Below are 22,096 nucleotides of genomic sequence, written 5' to 3' on the forward strand. Positions count from 1 at the left end.
AAGGATCACCTGTAACAAAAACAAAGCTTCCTATTTGAGGGAATATGTATCTTATTTATCAAGGACAGCATTTCTCTGTTTCTGGTGTGCTGGCTTCTTAGGCTGCTTTGTATTTTTCTCTTTACTTTCCATCTTAACGAACTGTTACTGTTATTCTTGGTTGTTGTTATTAGTAGCTGCTTTAAAATGGGCTCCCATAGGCTTAGCAGGCCTTCTCTTGCACTTGCAGGTCTGCCAGAGTCTCATTTAAATGGGGACAGAATTCTCAGCCAGCACAGGGTGAGCGGGAAGAAAGCCATCCACAACACATCCGTCTTTCCTCAGGCATTTCCATACCCAGCACAACAGCTCCCTATCAGGGAAGGTGCTGGATGATAAAAAGCAAGTGCATTTCGACTGGAAGGCTTAGCAGCCTTCCAGGGAGAGTTTAGGATGGTCTGAACCCTTCATCCTCTGAGACCATACAGCTCGTTAGAGAAGCAGCCTCAAACCCCATCTCAGATCTGTGGATTCAGAATACGCATGTTATCAACAGCCCTGGGATTCATACATACTTTAAAGTGTAAGAAACACTGGTACAAATGCTCTTGCTAGAGGTTTGGGATTTACTGCATGATAAATCCACAACCATATATTTCATGTTTAATTTTAGTACTTTTATTTGGCAATTAACCCATTTGACAGCAGTTAGTACCAAAAAAGTGTGTATTTCTGGAAAACAAAACTGTAATTTTCTGTTTCAAGAAAGTCGATAGTGAAATGTTACCATCACAAAATACGTGTATATGTTGAACATCCACCCAAGAAGAGGCGTCTTGGTGATAATCTGATGCCATGGACCCCAGAAGGCACTGTTGAAGCCCTATTGATATTTATTTCAAAGTTACTAGTAATTTTAGGAAGGCTGTGCCCAAGGTAATACTTACACAGACAGCTGCAGAAACTGCATTCCCATGTCTCTGGGAAGCAGGACTTTACTTCAGATAAATACTTGCTAAGTTTAAAAAAAACCAAAAGTCTTCCACCCAGTAATACTACCAATCAGAGTCAGAGACACGGAATGAAACCAATCTGCTATCTTGGGCTTAAATAGGCACAGACGAGGGAGGGTATTTTTTGGAAAGACACCAAAAAACTAAGGTGAGGAAGTGAGGGTGAGCCAGCCAGGGGGAGTGGGTACTTAAGGTCAGCTGGCCACACACAGCTCAGTTTTGGGGGGAGTGGAGAATTATGGGGACTCAGAAGGAGATTTTGGTTGGCCTTGAAAGCCAAAGACAGTAATTTAAGTTTAATGTTTTAGGAAATAGGAAACTATAGTTTTAAAATGAGCATAAAGTTATGAAAACATTAATGAAGGCTAATCTGGCAGGTATAAAATTGAAAATAGACAATTATAATGGTCTAGGAATCTATTGAAATGCAATAGAAGATTCTATGTAAATTTAGCAGACATGGGTTTGAGACCTCAGTCTTTGAGTTAGTGAGTGTTAGACTTGGGACAAATCATTTTAAAAATCTAACATCTGTATCTTTATCAGTAAGAAAATAGAATAAGGTCTCTTATCTAATAGGCTTGTGGTGAGTAATGAATGAAAAAGAATGGTGTGAAAATGATATATAAACTGTAAATCCTATGTAAAGTAAGATGTAGATATTGTTTCATACATGATTGTATGTACATATGTACATCTGCTCACACATACATACATAGATATATGTACATATACAATACAAACCCACATCATTTATGGATCTTTTAAATCAGTATTTTATAAAATATTTTCATGTGCCTAGTTTTGAATTGAATTATTATACTGTTATTAAACATACACAAACATATTATGCTTATACGTTTGTATTTGAAAATTAAATGCATATACAACCTATAAAATTCAAATTAGAAAATAACTTAATCAGTTGGATAATAATGGTTTTTTAAAAATTTTTATTTATTTATTTACTTATTTATTTTTGGCTGCATTGAGTCTTTGTAGCTGCACACGGGCTTTCTCTAGTTGCGGCAAGCAGGGTCTACTCTTCATTGCAGTGCATGGGCTTCTTATTGCAGTGGCTTCTCTTGCTGAGAACACAGGCTCTAGGGCACGCGGGCTTCAGTAGTTGCAGCAAGTGGGCTCAGTAGTTGTGGCTCACGGGCTCTAGAGCGCAGGCTCAGCAGTTGTGGCGCACGGGCTTAGTTGCTCTGTGGCATGTGGGATCTTCCCCGACCAGGACTGAAACCCATGTCCCCTGCATTGGCAGGCAGATTCTTAACCACTCAGCCACCAGGGAAGCCTGATAATGTTTTTCTTAAACTCAATTATTACTTGAAAAGTGATATGTTACTAATGGATACTACTCTGTAGTGTTTGTGTGTATGTGCATATATCCATATACATACATACATATATATATATATATATATATACACATACACATACATATATAAAGAATCAACCTTTTTATCGTTTTTACCATATGAACAACTATATAGCTTATATTTTTATTACCTGCTGTAAAGTCATTTGGCTTTCACTCGAAGCAGGCCCATGATTTCTATATTATCTGCCTCTGGTATTTTTCTCCTTAGATTATGACAAATTACTTGGCTCCAACATGATTATAAATACAAGAGCAAATGCAGGCCCTGATATATAATAGAACCCAATTATAGATAGTAATCTAGACAATCTAGAATAGTCTCATAATTTTTGACTATATGTGCACATACATATATAAAGGCACACATATATACATATCAGTCTTAATCAGAGACTCTCATATGCTTTCACTATATACTTAAGACCCCTCATCAATTCACAGGTCACCATTTGGGAACTGACTTTTTCCTTCCATGCACCTGAGGCAGAGTGTGACAGAGGGTTGCCATTTTTTCTTGCAGCTCAGATCCCGTTCTGCACCTCTCACCACATCCTCTTCCTTACCATGCATTTCATCTGCTCTCCGTCCCTCCAGCTCCAGAGCCGATCGGCGGTCCCTGTGGCGATGCTCCTGTCATACTTGATGTTCGGCTCTGTCTTTTTGATTATGATCTTTTTGATTATGTCTTATTGATTACCTATTGGATAACCTCCTGGATGCCCCATTTCAGACCTTACTGCCTACCATGCCTCTTCCCTTAACCAGGCCCCAGGAAACCCTGCCTCAGGACACTCATTCTCTTCCCTGTTTTATACTATTATGGGTGGCCTTCCTCTGGGTTTGCCCTAGCCCTCCAAGTGGGGTCCAGATAACAGAAAGAGAGACCATTTCGAGGTAACAGGGATGCGAACTAGGATACTGGTGACGGGAAATGAGAAAAAAGCAGGAGTATGAAGTCAACTTTTAAATAGTCAGACAATGATTGTCAGTCAACCACATGAGAGCAATAGGAGGAAAGAACCCTCCTACTTCCTGCTGAATCAGAGGATCTCGCTCGACTTACCGGGAGAATGGTTTTCTGAGGCAGTCTGTCAGGACAGCTGTGTGAGGGACAGCCACCAACCTAGGCTATGCACACATCTGGCTTGAGGCATGGGCAGAGCCCAAGTGGGAATTCAGTAGGCAGCTGGTGATAACGTGGATGCCAAGATGTGAGAATCACAAGTCTAAGGCCATGGTTCAAGCCCAGGAATCACTGAGCTTTTTGAAGGGGAAACAAACAAAAAAAAAAAAAAGCAAAGCAAAGCAAATGGTGAGGTGTTGGAGCCTGAGGAGCAGCAGAAAGAAGGAGCCATTGTAAGTTTCAGAGAACAAGTGTTCGAAAGAAGTAGGAAACAATAAGGGAAGTGTTTTAAACTTGCAGAGACAAGAAAAATTGCTCCTTTTATGGACTTAAATATGAAAAGAAAAAATCCCACATGGATTTTGTACTATGAAAGGAGCCTGCAGCAATGGAAATTGGAGTGTCTCTTCCATTTATTTGAAACCAAAATGACAACTCTCTCATGAGATATGTAATAGAAATAAACCAGCTTCCTTCTGATTTACATTTTGCTCTCTTTTAACAAATATATTAAAAGGAGTTGTTCCTTGCAATTCATGTCTTTATTTACAAAAGAAATAAGTAAAAATTGTGTGTTGTGTGTATAGATGCATGCATATAAAGTTAATATATTGTCATTTACTGAGTGCCTACCTGGTGTCAATACAGTGCTAATGGTTTTGTACACATTATTTCATGCACTCGTCACAGTTACCTTTGGGGTGAGTATTATTAACCTGAGAGCAATGAGACAAGTCATTAAGTAACTCAAGTCATGGAGCTGGCGAATGCCAGAGGCTAGAGCTGATTCAGATGTCTGACTTTAAAACCTGTGCTCTCAAACAGAAGGTAAATTTCATGATATGAGTATGTGATCGTTGGTCTGGGTTGCCAGACAATATAAAGCTATGTTAGTACAATAAAAACCAAAACAAACAAAAACACAAGAAATTTTACTCCCTTCAGCTATGGCAAAAGTAAGAAAATTCTCCAGGTTTTGAAAGTTGTATACGTTTAGCTAACTGATGTTAAAAAATTATCTAAGGAGTATCTGCCATGTAATAGTTATCATGCAGAATTTCTGGAATGAATACTGGATTTTAGCAGAAAACTGCCTTCATCCCGTAAGCCTAAATTTATAAGTCTATGAGAATTGTTCCATCTATTCTTCATTGAATCAGAAGTGTAAGAATTCCATTTTTAATAGAGTGCCAACCTCTGTTTTGAGCTCTGCCACATAGCCTGATGTTAGGACACTCTAGGGTCTAAAACCTACAGCTCGAGGCCAAAAAAGATTCCCAGTTGTTGATCAGACAACATGAAGTGGGACCTTCTTAAGTCCTGGGAATCAGGGTTCACTTGTGCAATAAGCTTCCAGATTTAACAGAAGTAGTTATAAAGCTGTTCTGTTTTGGCCTCCTGGGTCTGAATCCTTTCAAGGTAGGGTTTCCTGTGTGCTTGTAGAATGAATGTCATCTTTCCCATTTAACCTGCCAGAGAAATGTCATTTCATTCGGTGTTCTCCCCAGACGAGAACTGTAAGGAAGCAGGATGCTGCACACGCTTCAGTGAGTGGTAGAGAAATTAAGGTTTGGGAGAACGAACAAATGATTATTAGAGCCAAATCTCAGAGACGACAGAGAGGAGACAAGACATTGGCGATACTCTGAGATCTTGATCGTAAAGGACATTTACTACATTCAGTAATTTAAGCTGAACGTGTTGCAAAATACTTAAGAGCCTTCACACTGATATATTGCCTTGGCAAAGCAGCGGCTTTGGAAAGCCAAAGGTTATAATTCAATTATTTTCAATACTTTGTCCAAAATGATGTCCACATGTCTACGTTTTTTTGTTTTCCATTTGCAAATTTTTATTATGCTTCACACACACACACACACACACACACACACACTATGTATATTTCAGATGGTTGAAATAGCTGATCATAAATTTAAGCACAAGAGAAAAGAGCTTGGCTTTTCCTAGAAGTTTGATTTTTATCAGCACTACATTTTCTTTTACTCCTCTGATAATTTCCCATTGCATTCGTTGAAGATTTTGATAAAGAAAAAATAACAAGGACAACATCCAAAAAACTGACACTGAACCACAGGTGGCCTGGGCTCCTGTAGAGCAGAAGGTGGTCTCACTTGGAAATCAGGTCTGTTCTCCAGCCCTAGGTGTTACTTTTTCTTGTTGTGTTTTTTATAAATTTATTTACTTACCTATTTTTGGCTGCATCGGGTCTTATTTGCTGCACTCGGGCTTTTTCTAGTTGCGGCGAGCAGGGGCTACTGTTCGTTGCAGTGCACTGGCTTCTCATTATGGTGGCTTCTCTTGTAGTAGAGCACAGGCTCTAGGTGCGCGGGCTCAGTAGTTGTGGCTCACGGGCTCTAGAGCGTAGGCTCAGTAGTTGTGGCGCACGGGCTTAGTTGCTCCACGGCATGTGGGATCTTTCTGGACCAGGGCTCAAACCCATGTCCCCTGCATTGGCAGGCAGGTTCTTAACCACTGCACCGCCAGGGAAGTCCCCGGCCCCAGGTTTTAAACAAAGTCGCTGTGCTAACCCAGGCAAGTCATTTTATCTTTCTCTTCCTTACCTGTAAATTGTATTTTTATGTAAACTCTTTCAACCAATCCTTCCAGCTTTATCATACTGTGTGTATATTCTCATTGTTATCTGTGGGAAAATCTTTAAATAATCTATATTTAAAACCCATGATGATTTTAAATCCGTAATATCTTAGGTTTTGATTGAGTAAAAGAAGATCCTTAATTTAGTGATTGCAGAGCTTCCCTTTGACAAGAGCACCTGAATCGGGTGTGTTGTTGGGAATTCCTTCTTATCCCCTTGCATTACTCTGTGTTCCTTACTGTAACTTATTTAACTTGAGAATTGTTTTTGTTTGTTTGTTTATCTCATAGCGGATAAGTCTGGATCAGAGCTAGTACATTTAAGAAGGAAGTGCTCATATTGACCTCTCCTTCCATCTTACTAGTTTTTAAAAATTTCTTTTTCATTCATACCCCTTTCTTGCCTGACCTTTCACGTAAAAGCTAGCCTGCATATCTCTGTAGGACTGAGCCTTCTGTTCTAAGATCTCCCCTTAATTCCTTAGTTCCGCAGACCTGTTTTCTGACAGATAGTTTATAACTAATACATTTTATGACAATGGATGCTTTGATGCTCTTAGCTAAGGTAATATTTGCCATTTAACAGAATTTCCTGGTGCTTTAAGGAAAATGAGTCTTTGGCAAGTTGGTGGGCTGGAAGACTTAAGCTAGGGGAGGTTTTTGAGACCTGAGGTGGGCAATTCTTTACTCTGATTCCTGTGAAGTCTCGAAACCAAGGGGTCAATATGGTGACACATTTGTGATGGTAAAGATATTATTCTATGCTTTCTTTCTAGTATTAAATAAAGTAGAATGCATCACAGTGTTCTCTTGACCACGGCCATATGATAAGGTGGGTCCATGTGATTAAACTGCGTGAGAGCCATCAGACGTACCTTCTGGAATAATAAATTTAAAGATACTGTATTTTGACCCATTTTCCATTGTATCCCATTCACTCTTAAGACCCTTACAACTTTGGAAATGTGCATACTTACGACACACGTGAGAAATGCAAATATCTAACGGTTTTTATACATGTTTGAGATGAAAAATAGAAAAAGAAAAGAAGACAATTTCATAACGTCTGTCAGAATAACCCAGTGCTTGCTTCATCTCTTTCCAGCTGTGTCCTGTGGAATCCCGGAGTCCCCAGGAAATGGTTCATTCACGGGGAATGAGTTCACGCTGGACAGTAAAGTGACCTATGAATGTAACGAGGGCTTTAAGCTGGCCGCCGGTCAACAGGCTACAGCTGTGTGTCAAGAAGATGGCTTGTGGAGTAACAGGGGGAAGCCCCCAACGTGTAAGGGTAAGTGTTCTAACGCTCATGCCCGTCTTTGCAGATTTAAAGAGGAACGGAATGTGCTAGTGAGAACTCTAGGCTCCCAAGTGCGAGATCCTCTCCCACAGCGTGTGAGGGCTCGTCTCTGGCAGTGTGGTCATGTTAACGCCAATTCATTCCATATCCGCCACTCTGACCATTTACCATAAGCTCTGCAGTCTTGAAGGTGAGTCATATGGAATCATGTTGGTTCCATCAGCACCTAGACCATGCAATTTACACAGCAAATCCTGACTGTGCTGCCATTTTCAATTTGGAGGGATGCAATCAAGAGGATATTGAGAAATTAAGCACTCTACACAAAACATTAAAACGTAATTCAACACGAGCTTCCTCTGCATCTCCCATCTCACTGTAAGTTCCGTGAGGTTCAAGGCAATGCCCAGTCTATTTTTTTATCACCCACTCTGCATAACACACTGATGCTCAATAAATATGTCACTGATTTGTGAAGTGGGGTAAGTTTTCTGGAATGCTATTTACAGTATAAAATAATATTCTTAAAAGGGTCAAAAGTTTGGGTTCATTCTCAAACTCATCTTAAAAAATAATAATCAAGTCCATAACACAAAGCCAAAATGAACAAAAGTTCACACACACACACACACACACACACACACGCCCACACACACAATTTATAAAAAGAGTTTCATTGCTGTTCTACAAAACTGCCTCAAATTGGAAATAATCTAACTACCTAGTTTCTAAAAATTGAAAACTACATAGTGTTTCTACATATAAAATATTTTTGCTCCTAAGATATTTGCAAAATAGATCTCATGGGCTTCTATTATAATATTAATTTATTGACTTTTTTGTGTATAGTGTTTTGGTCATATTAAAATTATTTGAACATTTTAGGTATGAACATATAAATGTTTACAAAAAATAATCGACTTTCCTCCATACTTTTTATTTTCCTTGCCGTCACTTTAATCTATTTTTTTCTTTTTTGCAAATAATTATTGCATTCCTGAGAGTCGATAAGGCACTGTTGAGACAATCCCTACCCCTCAACTCCTGGCAACCACTAATCTTTTTACTGTCTCTATAGTTTTGCCTTTTCCAGACTGTCATATAGTTAGAATCACACAGTAGCCTTGTCAGATTGGCTTCTTTCACTTAGTAATATGCATTTAAGGTTTTGTCATGTCTTTTCATGGCCTGATAGCTCATTTCTTTTTAGCTGAATAATATTCCATTGTCAGATGAACCCTATCCATTTACCTGCGGAGTGACATCTTGGTTGCTTCCAAGTTTTGGCAATTATGAATAAAGCTGCTATAAACATCTGTGTATAGGTTTTTGTGGACATAAGTTTTCAAATCCTTTGGGTAAATACCAAGGAGCATGATTGCTGGATTATATGATAAGAGTATGTTTAGTTTTGTGAGAAGCTGCCAAACTGTCTCCCAAAGTGGCTGCACCGTCCTGCAGCCCCACGAGCAGTGATGAGAGTTCCCGTTGCTCCACATCCTCACCAGCGTTTGCTGTCGTCAGTGCTCTGGATTTTGGCCCGTCTAATAGGTGTGTAGTGGTATCTCCTTGTTTTAGTTTGCATTTCCCTAGTGACATTTGATATGGAGCATCTTTTCACATGCTTATTTGCCATCTGGAGCCTGGTCTCCAGAATTCCAAAGCAGGTGGTTTACATCGGCCAATAAGTGGATTGGCGTCATATAAATTCAACACAAGCATTAACCACATGACAATTATGAGAAAAATGAAGCACAGCATAGCTTTTGAAGTCCTGATTTGAGGGTAGAGAAAGAGAGAAGCAGAGTTTCAGAGAGAGGGAAGCAGACATCGTGTCTTGGATTCCACCAGTAAAGGTGTGAGGTCTCTCCTCTGGGCACAGGGCAAACAGGGAGTTGCTCTTAGCGGGAGGCCTGCACACACGCTAACTCACCCCTGCTCTGCCAGGACAGCCGCCTGGCCATGTGCACGGGGCCTTAGACAGATGGCCCGATGTAAACACTGTGGGGAGAGGTGGCGGACACAGAGGAAGTAACGAGAGCGCCTGGACTGGGTCAGTCTTTATGGAGGAGACGGCGCTGCCACAGAGACCGCGCTTGGTCTGGTGGGATGATAGTGATAATCAGAACCGCCTTTCTGAACGGTAACTCTAAACATTTGTCTGCGTTACATCATTCAGTGATAATAGTTGTCCTCTGGAGAAGGTATTGTTTTCGTCGTCTTACTGACTTAATACAAAGTAAGTAACTGAGCTATACAAAATTCACAATCACGTCACAAGAGCATCTGGAGAAGTGTTAGGTTATGGTCGAAGTGCCCTGTTGCAGGTCCCCCGCTGCCACCGGTAGAGCTGCGTGGGGATCGTTTGGCTCGGTACTAACGCTTTGGGCGTCATGTCTTTGGGCATCACGTGGTGGTGACGTTGCCAGGACCTGCCTAGGGGCGCGCTGCGCTGTGGCGGAGCGTGAGCCCAGGCTCTGCGTTGCTCTAGCCCACAGGGAGGTGGCTTAGGCGTTGAATAGGTCTCACGATAAGTGGGGTAGTGTAAGGAGAGAATGTATGAGAGTCCCCACAGTTCTGAGAAATGCCCAGGGATTGGGGCACAAGAGAGCACAGAAGAGAGAACAAGAGCAGAAGCCGGGCTGTGCGTCCGAGGGTGCTCTGGGCTACCCACACGGGCGGGGGTGGGGCTCAGACAGCAGACTGGACGCTGCCTCAGCCCCTCCTCACTGCCTCTCCTCCTCCCGCCCCACATTCATTACATCGAGTCCCCCCACCTCCACCCAGGAGGCACGTCTGCCCACTCAGGTCACTTCTGTGCACGCCAGGCCACCTCCACCCACACCCATGAAATGACCCCCATTCATCTCCCTCCACCATCTCCTCTCACAGCAGCCGCCTCATCCTAAGCATGTGAAAATCACAACATGACACTTCGCTGCCTAAACCCTCCCAAGAGTTCTCAGGGTGATTCACATAAAATTCGCAAACTCTTTATTTTGCACTCACTTCTCCAAAAGGCAGATATTGTGGAGAGTCCACCTGGGAACGTGACCCAGCTTGTGGATGAGTCTGATGACGATTAGGTGTTTAGGTGCTCACACCACGTGGACGACAGCTCACGTGAGACTGGTCTTGGACCCCTATATCTTCCAGGCTGGATCCCCAGAGCCTTACACAAAGTAACCCATTTAACCCTTACGAGGAATGCAGTTTTGGTATCACGTTACTTAGATGCAAACCAGGAAGAGATGGGTTAAAAGGTGGCCAAACTCACAGACAGAGTCGCCAAGTCAGGATTTGGTTCCAGGAAACCCGAGCAGAGAGCCCTGTTCCTAATCTCTGTGCTGTTCTGCCTCTTGGAATTGATTTCTCTCATGATTTGTGAGTCTTATATATTATAAAACTGAGACCAAAGACAGAAAAAAAAAAGGTGTGTCTTTAATCTACCATGTAATTCATTCCAAAAAGTATTCAATAGCTGATGGTAGGGGACGGAGTCCCCTTTTGTTTGAGGATCCTAGCAGAACCAAATGATTTCAAAGACAATGTATATTTATGTCTAAAATTTTCTGGAAAAATCAGGAATGAGAGGCCTTTGGCAGTTCAGAGGCAAATGTTACATCAATTAAGAGAACTACTTCATGTTTACATAAAGCATAATATTATAGCACGTAAGGTGGCTTAATTTTTACATATATTTGATTGTTTTCTGTTTTAAATGCACATCTAGATTACAACAGCTTTAAAGTTAGAGTGAAAAAAATTAAATAACAAAATTGCTTTTTACATACAAATGAGGTTCCCAGCCTGAGAAATTTATAGTATGTTCAGTTAAATGATTGTTAAATGGGAAAAATCAATTTGCATTTTAAAACCTTTTTTGATACTGACTGCTACTTGTTCAGTAGGACAGGAAAATATAACATTTATAATAAAATGGGAAATCGGCCTTAAATTTTCTGAGTCTCATCTCAAACTTTCAAATATTTTCCCCATTGTTTATTAGACTTTATAAAAGGAAGAAATGGACAGTTCATTAAAATTCTCTGGTGTCCAAAGGCTGGAAAAATCCATTTAATTTTTTGAGGGGGAGTTGTTTTTTTCACTTAATTTAAATTAAAGAAATAGAGCCAAGTAAGCATAAAACTTTACCTCTGAGTGAGAAAATTTTGTTACTGTTCAATTCTGAGATGTATATTTCCCAAAGGCCAATTCCTATGTTGGTATGACAGTTTTATAAGTTTCTTTACCAACTGAATAATATGTAGATCAGTACAGTGAACCTCAAGAGATAAGAAACACTTCAGCTTTGATAAGTAGTAAATGTAAAGGGTAAATAAACTTAGCTCATTTCACCCTCGGGTTTACTAAAATGAAGGTTGTAATAAATAACTGTATCAGTTTGCATACGGTCCACAATCGTACAAATCTCCAAGGCAGATGTGTGAGCCTCATTTCTTTTCACTTTAATTATTTACTGAGACTGGATTTGGATCATTGAAGATATGATTCATCATATCATATCACATCACAAGAATAAGCAGAAATCTGGCAATTCCAGGACGCTGAGAATATAAGTGTTATGAGAGTCTAGGTTCAGTCAAGAATCTTGGAGGAGAAGGAACCAGGAGTTCTAAAGTCTCCTCACTTTTTAAGTCTGTGCCTCTGAAATGCTGATGTCTCTCAGGTGAGCCTGTAAGTTACACCCTAGAAGTTTCCTTCAAAACTCTATCCATCTACCTACTCTCATTAATAACTCACAGCTAGTCATGCTAATCATTTGGCTAAGCTCTGAGGTAAAAACATTCATTTAAAAAGAACGTTTACCTTTAAGAATTCCGGGATCTCAGCCCAGCCTTTGTGGAAGCATTTCCTCACAGGGAATGCTTGTTGAAGTTAGATGGCATGGAGTGCATTTAAGCCAGCACGGTACCCTGGGTTTCCCCACTTTATGCTCCTTATTTACCGAAGCCAGAGCAGCTGTTGTTCTGCTTCTGAGGCACCAGAATTAAGACTAGCTGTGCCCTTCCCCAGCCAGTGATACAGATGTTAATGGCGCACTGAAAGCTGCACTAGGTTGTGAATGCAAGTGGCTCTGAGGCTGGCTAAATCATTTTACTCCAATGGCGTCAGGTCATAATTGTGTCAATCTAATTAAATGTGCTTGAACTAAACTTGGTAATATAAAGCACTTACCCACATTGAGTGTGATGGGGGAATATCTGCATTACAAAGAAAAGACAATTGCATCCCTGCATCTTGGGGCTGATTAGAATATCACAGAAGATTTATGAGCAGTATCTGTAATTTATGAGAGGGAGGCCAAAGGGCTTTATTTATGGTGGCAATGCTGTCGTTGTCTGATTATCTTACACAAAACAACCGTTAGCCTGTCTGGTTCGCTACTGACGGGATGATTCTAATAAATCAGGATCGCTCCCGGTAAAATGAAAAGCCAGCCTCTCTCAAGTAAAATGTGAAATATTTTGTGTTGTCTTTGAAACATTCACAAGATAGAGAAAGTGCATCCTTTCTGCACAGAAACTTCATTGTCTGTGCTCTCAGTAGGTCTGATTTGATGGGGAGTATTTAGGGATTTTTAATACAAAACTGCGTCGTCACCCATGTCAGCCCTTAATTCTGTTTAACCATGTGACTTGGGAATGGTCCTCCGCACGTCTTCTCTTGCATTGTTTGAACTAGAAGAAAATTATTCCGTAAGAGTTGTTGTGGGGTTCTTTTAAGGTGATAGAAGATAATCTAGATTTCTGTTTCTAAGAAGTTAGGAATATGAGGTCAACAGGCAGATGCAGCACTCGCTATTGACTCAGTTAAACCTGCTTGTTATGGAGAACATTTAATTTCACGACACTTGGCCTGGCAAGTGATTCACTTGTAAGTGTCATAAGTACTGGTTTATAACATTTATGTAAACAGAATGCTTTCTGTTGCTACATTTTCCAGATGGACCAATATTTTAAAACGTTCTTTAAAAATTGTCATTACTTGTGTATCGGTGAGTCCCGGGCGCCACGGACCTCGTTGGTGCCAGTTGTCTTAGTCACGGACACAACAAGTGCGGTTGTCAAGCTGCGGAGGAGATGGCGGCCTCAGAGATGCACAGGTCGGGGGGGTTCTAACCGTGGGGGGGGGGGCCAGCTTACTGGCTGCTCCGTGAACTACAAGTAACAGGACCGCCCATGCCCTCTCTCCACGTATTGTCGTGAGGGTCACTCAGTGTAAAATTGTATATACAGTTATACAGACAATGTGAAAAGGGTGTTTTATTTATTTATTTATTTTTATAAATTCATTTATTTATTTTTGGCTGCGTTGGGTCTCCGTTGCTGCACGCGGGCTTTCTCTAGTTGCAGCAGGCGGGGGCCACTCTTCACTGCGGTGCATGGCCTTCTCACTGCAGTGGCTTCTCTTGTTGCGGAGTGTGGGCTCTAGGCGCCTGGGCTTCAGTAGTTGTGGCTCACGGACTCAGTAGATGTGGCTCGTGGGCTCTAGAGCGCAGGTTCAGTAGTTGTGGTGCACGGGCTTAGTTGCTCCGTGGCATGTGGCATCTTCCCGGACCAGGGATCGAACCCACGTCCCCTGCACTGGCAGGCGGATTCTTAACCACTGCGCCACCAGGAAATTCCCAGGGTGTTTATTTTTGAAAACACTAAACAAATACAAGTCGGTGGAAGCAGCAGTACTAGTAGCCACCTGTGACTTCAGGCAGCTGGTCAGGTGCACGAGGAAAACCCCGAATTCTAGTGTGAGAGGTTTTAGTTAGGAAGAATGAAGTGTTTTCTCAAAACTGTCAGCGCAGTGGCTCGCAGGCTGCTTTGCTGCCTCTGGCTGTAACTCCGCTTTGCCTTTGTGAGTCCTGAGGGAGGCGCACACGGTCACTGCGACTGCGGCTGCGTCTGCGGGGCGGGGCGGGGCGGGACAGAGCAAGAGCCCTGCAGACGCAGCTTCCAGGGCCCTGCCCGCTCCCCGGCGGCCCCCGCACATTCCCGTCTTCCCCCTGTGATGACCCCCTTGAATCTCTGCTCTGGTTCTCGCTCAGCCTCATGTAGTCTATCATTCCACTCATTTTTCAGGTTTGCCTTATTCTGTTATGTCTGATGTCATGAAATGAAACGTCTCTATCAAGTAAAATATTCAGTTCTATGCACGCACTCATTGCAGCTCCTTAAGTGTGGTATATACCTGCTTTCCTCTTGTAGCCTGGGCTTTTGTTCTCTTTTCTTTTTATTTCCCCTCAAAGTATTGATGTTGTGGGAAGAAATTTTAAAAAATAAGAATCCAACAGAAGCACTCCAGTTTTCCTAAATAATCCCCTGTTAAACTTGTATGCACTGATTTATGTAATCTTTTATATTTATGTGTTGTATTTATACAATCAATATCGATATATACATACATAATTTGTATATGTGTATACGTATGTGTGTTTATATATGTGTGTGTATGTACATAGGTGTGTGATGTGTGTGTATACATATATTTTTGTGTCACAAGGCAGCAGGTTCTTTCACTGGCACTTAGTTTAACTGTTTCAAGTTTTGTTCTGAAAAAAATTTTTTTCAACTTTCACTTTTTTCCAGCCTATTTTTTTATTTTTAAAATATATTATTCTCTTTTGAAATACAATGCTCTCTGTGGTCATCAGGCCATCACTTGATTGGTTTTGCTCTGGCCATTAATAATGTGTAGAAAACCTGGAAACTACAGAGCAGCGTAATAAAAGGAAGAAGGCATCTGTAGTCTCACTGGCCACAGACACACCCCATCCACCCTCCTCACATGCATCCCTCAGGTTTTCCTTTCACCACTGAGGTCTGAAACCCACGTTCCAGGGAAGCCCGGGATTGTGTCCTCGTGTGTGTGTTGGGGGGGGGGGCGGGTCCTGGTGCATGCTTTTTCCCGCTCAGAGCATCCTTTCAGAGAAGCCTTCACTGTGACCACGTTGAGTCTCTCATTGATCCAATCAAGAACGATTTGCTGTAACATACGACTTAAGATTGGGTATGTGTCATACTGGGGGAAGGAAGGGTGCTCCCCCGACGGAGAGCTGGGTGCAGGAAGCAGGGGGCTGGCAGTGCACCTGGTGGAACAGGTATGGTGGGGAGAGTCACAGCAGTTGTGTCTTGGCCGGTGGCAGAGGCTGGACTCTCCAGAGCCTTGTCTACAGTGACCTCAAACCGGGGAAGCGTAACCCTAAGGCATGCAAGTTGTTTCCAGGATCTGTCCGAGGGGAGAGTGAAAGGAAACCTATTTCCAAACCCTAAACCTCCATATTCACTCTTCCTTCAGATCCAGCTGCCAGAGCAGACTCTCCGGCACCGGTCGCGCCTCCTCTCAGTACTTCTCCAACTTCTTCACAAAGAGAGGCCCGACTCACAACCAGTGCATTTCCACAGCACACCTGATACCCTGGTTTTATTATTCAGGCACCGGCTTTAAAATGGGGTGGTGTTGGTCCAAGGGAAAACAGACCAATGGCAGAGAACACAGAGCCCAGGAAAATATTGGTTGATATTTCGACAAAGGTGACGCTGCCGCCCAGTGAGGGAAAAGACAGAGATCTTTTCAGTAAACGGCTCAACTGGATATTCATATGGGAAAGTGCATCTGGGTCCCCGCCCCACAGCTTAGATGAAATCAAGGCAGCATGATTATAGGCTAAAGGTGAAAAGTGGAACATAAAGCTTCTATGAAAATACAGCTTCCCCTTTTCCACCAGCCCACCTGCATGAGCCTGGGTCAGGTAAAGACTCTGCAAGCTCACAAAAAACCTGATAACAAAGGAAAAAGTAGATACATTGGACTACATTAAGTTTCAGTACTTTTATTCTTCAAAACATGTTTAAGAGCCTGATAAAGACAAACTTAAAAAGGGTAAAGATATTTGAAGAATGTGTATCAAACAAAGATTGTTTAAAGAGTTCCAGTGAGAAAAATGCAGAATATCAAATAGATGCCACTACATCCCACATCAGAATGTATAACTTTATAGAATAAAAAGACAGGAGACCTGGCATCAACAGAAACGTTAAGTCACTGGAACTCTCATACATTGCTGGTAAAGGTGGTAAGTTGACACATTCTCTTTGGAAAAATGTTTGGTAGCATGTCCTGAAGCTGAAAATATCTTACGAGCCAGCAACTCCTCCCTAGAAATATACCCACAGGTTTGCGTAAGGATATTCATCTGAGGACATGCTCAAAGCTGCAGTTTGTAAAAGCCAAAAATGTGAGACAACCCCAGTGGCCGTCAGTAAGGAATGGATACATTGACTGTATATATCTATACAATGGAGCACACGTAGAAGTACAAATAAGCACTCTAGCTCCATGGCTTGACATGGGTTAATTTCAAAAGCATAATACTGAAGTCAGGAGTAAAAGAGCTCGTGGCTCCACTCACATGGGGCTCAAAACAGGTCCCACCGTCTCTAGTGCTTAGATGGCCATTCATGTGCTTAGAAGTTGGTTCACATTCTTCTCCCCTCGAGTGAAGTGTGCGTGCTGGCGAGCGGAGGGGGTGTGCCTGGTGGCAGGAGTGTGTGTGCAGTTCTAGTTCGCAATGTGGTTGCTGGTCAGGTGGGGGCGTGTTTATTACATAAAAGTGTACTTAACTGTATATTATCAATTTGCGCACTTGCTATTTACATGTTTCAATACAAATTTACCTGAATATCTAAAAAAGAAGGAAGAAACCAACACCACCAACAAAACCAGAAAACAAAAATAAATAACACAAAACCCTCCAGAGCACCAAATAGAGGAAAGAGCCCCAGGCACTGGTGCAGGTGTAGACAAAGCCAGTGGCTTTCTGTTTACAGGTCTAGTGGATTCTAACTCCTCATTTCCAATACAATTTAAACAGTTTCTATCAAACAATTTTTGATAGTGGTGATATTTGGTGTATAACTAAGTATGAGTGAGAGATACTGCTGTAACAAAACAATTTCCCTTACCATTTCCTTGTTTATGTTAAACTTTCTTAACATAAACCAAATATCTGTAATAAAAATCCATAAAAAGTAAAAATTAGTAATAAAATCAATACCAAACCTAGTGTCTTTCTAATAATCAGTAATGCATAAACAGTAAAAAAAAAAAAAAAGCCTTATCTGTGTCACTCATTAACTGGTGTATTCCCAAAGAAATGCTACTTTTTGTGCTTAAAATGGATGAAAAATTATTGCATTGTTAATTTAATCAACATACATTGATAATAAAATGACAGTGCAGTTTGCTACTGATAAATAGGATTATTCATAAAGGAGTTTAAACATAAAACATATTAGAATAAGTTTCTGTGGGAATTCTAGAATGGACAGTTCAAGGAGAACACAGAATAGGACCAATTTTAGCAGTAGTCATGTATTTCTATTGAATGAATATTCAAAAGTATAATATCAAATGGCTGTGGTATTATTCTCTTGGATCTGAGTAAAAGTAATGTTTTTCTTTAAGGTATAAATATTTACCATACTTTGCATATCATACTGTCAATTTATCTGAGCTTCTGAGGGAAACTTCTGGGTTTTTAATGAAGAAGTGGAAGGAGATTAATATGTTTATGAAACTCCTTTAAGGGCATGCAGGTGGAGTTAAGAGCTCGACTTGCAGGTGCGGGGGAGGCAGCGGCTGGAGGAGCTGGCGGTGAGGAGCAAACGCAGTGACTCAGGGTTGCGGGGTGAGCACAGGAGAACAGTTTTCAGGTTCTGACTTGGGGGCTGGGCTGCCCCCCCACAGGGCAGTCAGGAGATCAGGTAGGCGTGTGGGGCGGGCAGAATGTTCTGGGTCTCTTCCCCCCGACAAAGCCCCTAGAGTTGGTACAAGGAAGGCGGTGGCTTCCTTGTTCCCGGGGCCAAGCAACAAAGCACATTCTCTGTGGCAGCTTGACGGGCAGGACGCAGCAGGGCTGATCCTTTTGTGGGGACTGTTTGCCTTGTTCTTTTATGAGTGCAGAGCTGCCTGTAGTCAGACTCACCGAGAGTGGATCTACTGACCACAGCTGGGAGGGATTAGTCTCCTCCTGTCATCCTGGTTCACATAACCTGGATTCTACCACCCGAATAAACATCATAGGTCGTTCAAACTCAGACGTTTCTGTATGGTCTCCCCCTTGGGGCATCTTCGAAAATATCAGATAAAATCACATCTGCAGAAATTTCTGGAAAGCTCCACCCTTCCTTTAGTAGGCCAAGCTAGACTTTAGATAAATATTTATTCCAGTTCTCAGTTTTCATTTTACTCTCAATTTCTACCCATATGCTTTTATTGCCTCAGTTTCTTTGTGTTTTTTGTTGCTGTTGCTGTTGTGTGTTGTTTTTGCTGCCACAGCACTTTTTGGGGGGGGGCATGTTTCTTTTCAAAGCATACACACTCACATATAGACTCGAATGTGTCACCAGCACCTGCTTTGTCAGACATTATTCTCAAAAAAAAAAAACTGTAAAAAGACATAATGTTTACAATAAAAGAACTTAGAGCCTAGCAGGGAGACAGAGGTGCAAGCAAACAATTAAACCAGAATCAGATAATTAAAAGGAAACCATATACCATTTTCATAAAGAAAGCGGTGAGGACACGGAGAGGGGGAAGGGGAAGCTGGGACGAAGTGAGAGAGTGGCATGGACATATATAACTACCAAATGCAAAACAGCTAGCTAGTGGGAAGCAGCCGCATAGCACAGGGAGATCAGCTCGGTGCTCTGTGACCACCTAGAGGGGTGGCATAGGGAGGGGGGTGGGAGGCGCAAGAGGGAGGGGATATGGGGATATATGTATATGTAGAGCTGATTCACTTTGCTGTACAGCAGAAACTAACACACCATTGTAAAGCAATTATACTCCAATAAAGATGTTAAAAAAATTTTTTAATAAAAAATAAAGAGGGTTTCCCTGGTGGCGCAGTGGTTGAGAGTTCGCCTGCCAACGCAGGGGACACGCGTTCGTGTCCCGGTCTGGGAAGATCCCACGTGCCGCAGAGCGGCTGGGCCCGTGAGCCATGGCCACTGGGCCTGCGCGTCTGGAGCCTGTGCTCCGCAACGGGAGAGGCCACAACAGTGAGAGGCCCATGTACCACAAAAAAAAAAAAAAAAAGAAGAAAGAAAGAGGTAATCACGCAGAATTTGGAAACCACCGCTGTGGATGATGTTAGTGGAAGAAAACTTCTGATTCCACTGTGTAAGCCAACATTGAATCCTTCTTGGCAGAAACAGAGTTTATAAAAGATAGTTCAGTAATTAAACAGTCAACTTAATTCTAGAAACACAGCTTTGATGAAATGAAATGGATTTTATTTGAAAATTTAAATTAGATTTTTAAAAATTTATTTATTGTTATTTTTGGCTGCGTTGGGTCTTCGTTGCTGCGCGCGGGCTTTCTGTAGTTGTGGCGAGAGGAGGCTAGTCTTCATTGTGGTGCGCGGGCTTCTCATTGCGGTGGCTTCTCGTTGCGGAGCACGGGCTCTAGGCGCGTGGACTTCAGTAGCTGTGGCTCGTGGGATCTAGGCGCACGGGCTCAGTAGTTGTGGCGCATGGGCTTAGTTGCTCCACGGCATGTGGGATCTTCCCGGACCAGGGCTCGACGCTGTGTCCCCTGCATTGGCAGGCTGATTCTTAACCACTGCGCCACCAGGGAAGTCCCAGATTTTATTTGAAATGTGCAGCAGGATTGAAATTAAGTTATGGATTTGTCAGTTTAAAGACATTAAAGTCTTTTCAGAAATGGCAGTCATGCCTGAAATTCTAAAGGTAATCTAGTTAGAAAAAAAAATTATTTATATCACTAGGTAAAACACTTGAATATCCATATAAATTTTGGATAATTGTTTTACCGAAAAAATACCTGAGAACTCGATCTAAGGATTATTTTTAAATTAGAAAATTCTTTTCACATTTTAAACCTTGTTGATATTATTATTGCAATAGTACCAAAAAGGCCTATTTTTTCTGTTTATTTGCACATAGTAATGGTAAAATTACCAAGAGAAGATTAAATGGGATTTTTGTAACATTTTGGATATGTCTAATTCAATTATAATGAACTTGTATAGAATTTATAAGTAAAATGTATTTATTAATATTATTATGAAAAACAAGTGGTATCTTTAGCTAATTCTTCCAGGATCAATAAATTAATCAATCTGGTTAACTTTGTGGGTAGCTGACTGTGAAGGTTATTAGCCAATGAAGCTTCATATTTAGGGAAGTAGAGTTCTAGTTCCTAACATTGTAAAATTAATTTTAAACATTATTGTACTCTTCAGAAAATATATAAATTCACGTATACCAAATCTTGCATATATTTTCAGCATTGTCATAAATTCCTTGAATCCACTCCGGTAGTATTGTACTACAGCTACTGCTACTACTACTGTTATTAAAAGCGTTGCTACCGCTCTTTATTAAGTAGCTATTATAATTCTAGTTCACTTCCTAAGGACATGAATAGATTCTCTCCTTTAAGATTCGCTAAACACCTTTCTGTATAGTATTAATGTGTGTGCATGTGGATTTTGTGCGCTAATAAATCCAGTAATAGAGCGTATTACGTACGGAGGAAGGGAATGAGGGCATCTGATTTTCTTGGTCTAAGCTGGTTTTCAGTTACTCAATTACCATTTCAAGTTTCTCAGAGGATAGAGACAAATTAGAAGTAAGATTTTTCTATTCATGCCTACATTTACCTGATGATCATTTTCAATGAACCTCGAGACTTTGTGGAAGTGATTTATCCCTTTACATGTAATCCCACTGCAAGATTTCCAGTGCACTTGCCATGAGGCTGTGGAATGCATTTTGCATCTGGGATCATTTTTGTGTGGCTCTGTGGGTAGTAGAGAAAACCGCAAATAACAGTGACGGCATCTCTTCTGTACAGCACGATGGGTTTCATACGGGAGGCCTTCACCATGGAAAGCCGGCCTGGTCTGACCCCTTGAGAACAAAGTGATGATGTTAAGTGTGTTTCTTTCCAGCGGTCACTTGCCCTGGCATTGAAGCCCAGCTCTCAGAACATGTCACCTGGAGACTGGTGTCGGGGTCCCTGAATGAGTATGGAGCCCAGGTGGTGCTGAGCTGCAGCCCCGGGTATTACCTGGAGGGCCAGAGGCTGGTGCAGTGCCACGCCAACGGCACGTGGGGCATAGGGGCGGAGAGGCCGAGATGCAGAGGTGAGTAACAGGTGTGCTCCTGACCTCGAGGCCATCCTGATCACTGACAGCGGCGGCATCCACCTTTTCAGGGACCGTAATCTGTCGTCCTATAGATTAACAGTGTAACCCGATGGCATTTCTTTTCATTACAACAATGAACGTGTATTTTTATCTGACATACTTAAATATATGACCGCTGCATTAAGTGTCAAATGCCGTCTTTTTCTTGTTGACGATCATATTTTACAAATGTTGAAATATTAGAATACTCGATATTTCGAATCAGCTCAAAAACAAATCCAGGCCTGCGTTTAAAAAGACCAATCTTATTCCATGCACTGACTATTCAAACCTTTTAATTAGGATCTCAGGAATGCGTGTATTTATGCTAAGAATATTGTGTTGTCAAATAATGACTGTCTGGAAAAGGGAGATTATTGTTCTCGTAGGTACAAGATAAGCAGTTAAGCCTCTGAGTGGGTTTCATAATAAATATGAATAAATA

General features: G+C 41.6%; 1 protein-coding gene across 4 annotated transcripts in view; it reads left to right on the forward strand.

Moving 5' to 3' along the window:
- CSMD1 (CUB and Sushi multiple domains 1) overlaps positions 1–22,096 on the forward strand; it is a 1,661,506-nt gene that overhangs the window by 1,581,677 nt on the left and 57,733 nt on the right. For all 4 annotated transcript variants that reach the window (XM_067022449.1, XM_067022447.1, XM_067022448.1 and 1 more), the window contains exons 50-51: positions 7,224–7,409; positions 21,415–21,609. In XM_067022449.1, the coding sequence (XP_066878550.1) occupies positions 7,224–7,409; positions 21,415–21,609 (381 nt within the window). The remainder of the gene's footprint in view (positions 1–7,223; positions 7,410–21,414; positions 21,610–22,096) is intronic.

This window comes from Kogia breviceps, chromosome 20, assembly GCF_026419965.1.
Source record: "Kogia breviceps isolate mKogBre1 chromosome 20, mKogBre1 haplotype 1, whole genome shotgun sequence".
NCBI lineage: Eukaryota > Metazoa > Chordata > Mammalia > Artiodactyla > Physeteridae > Kogia > Kogia breviceps.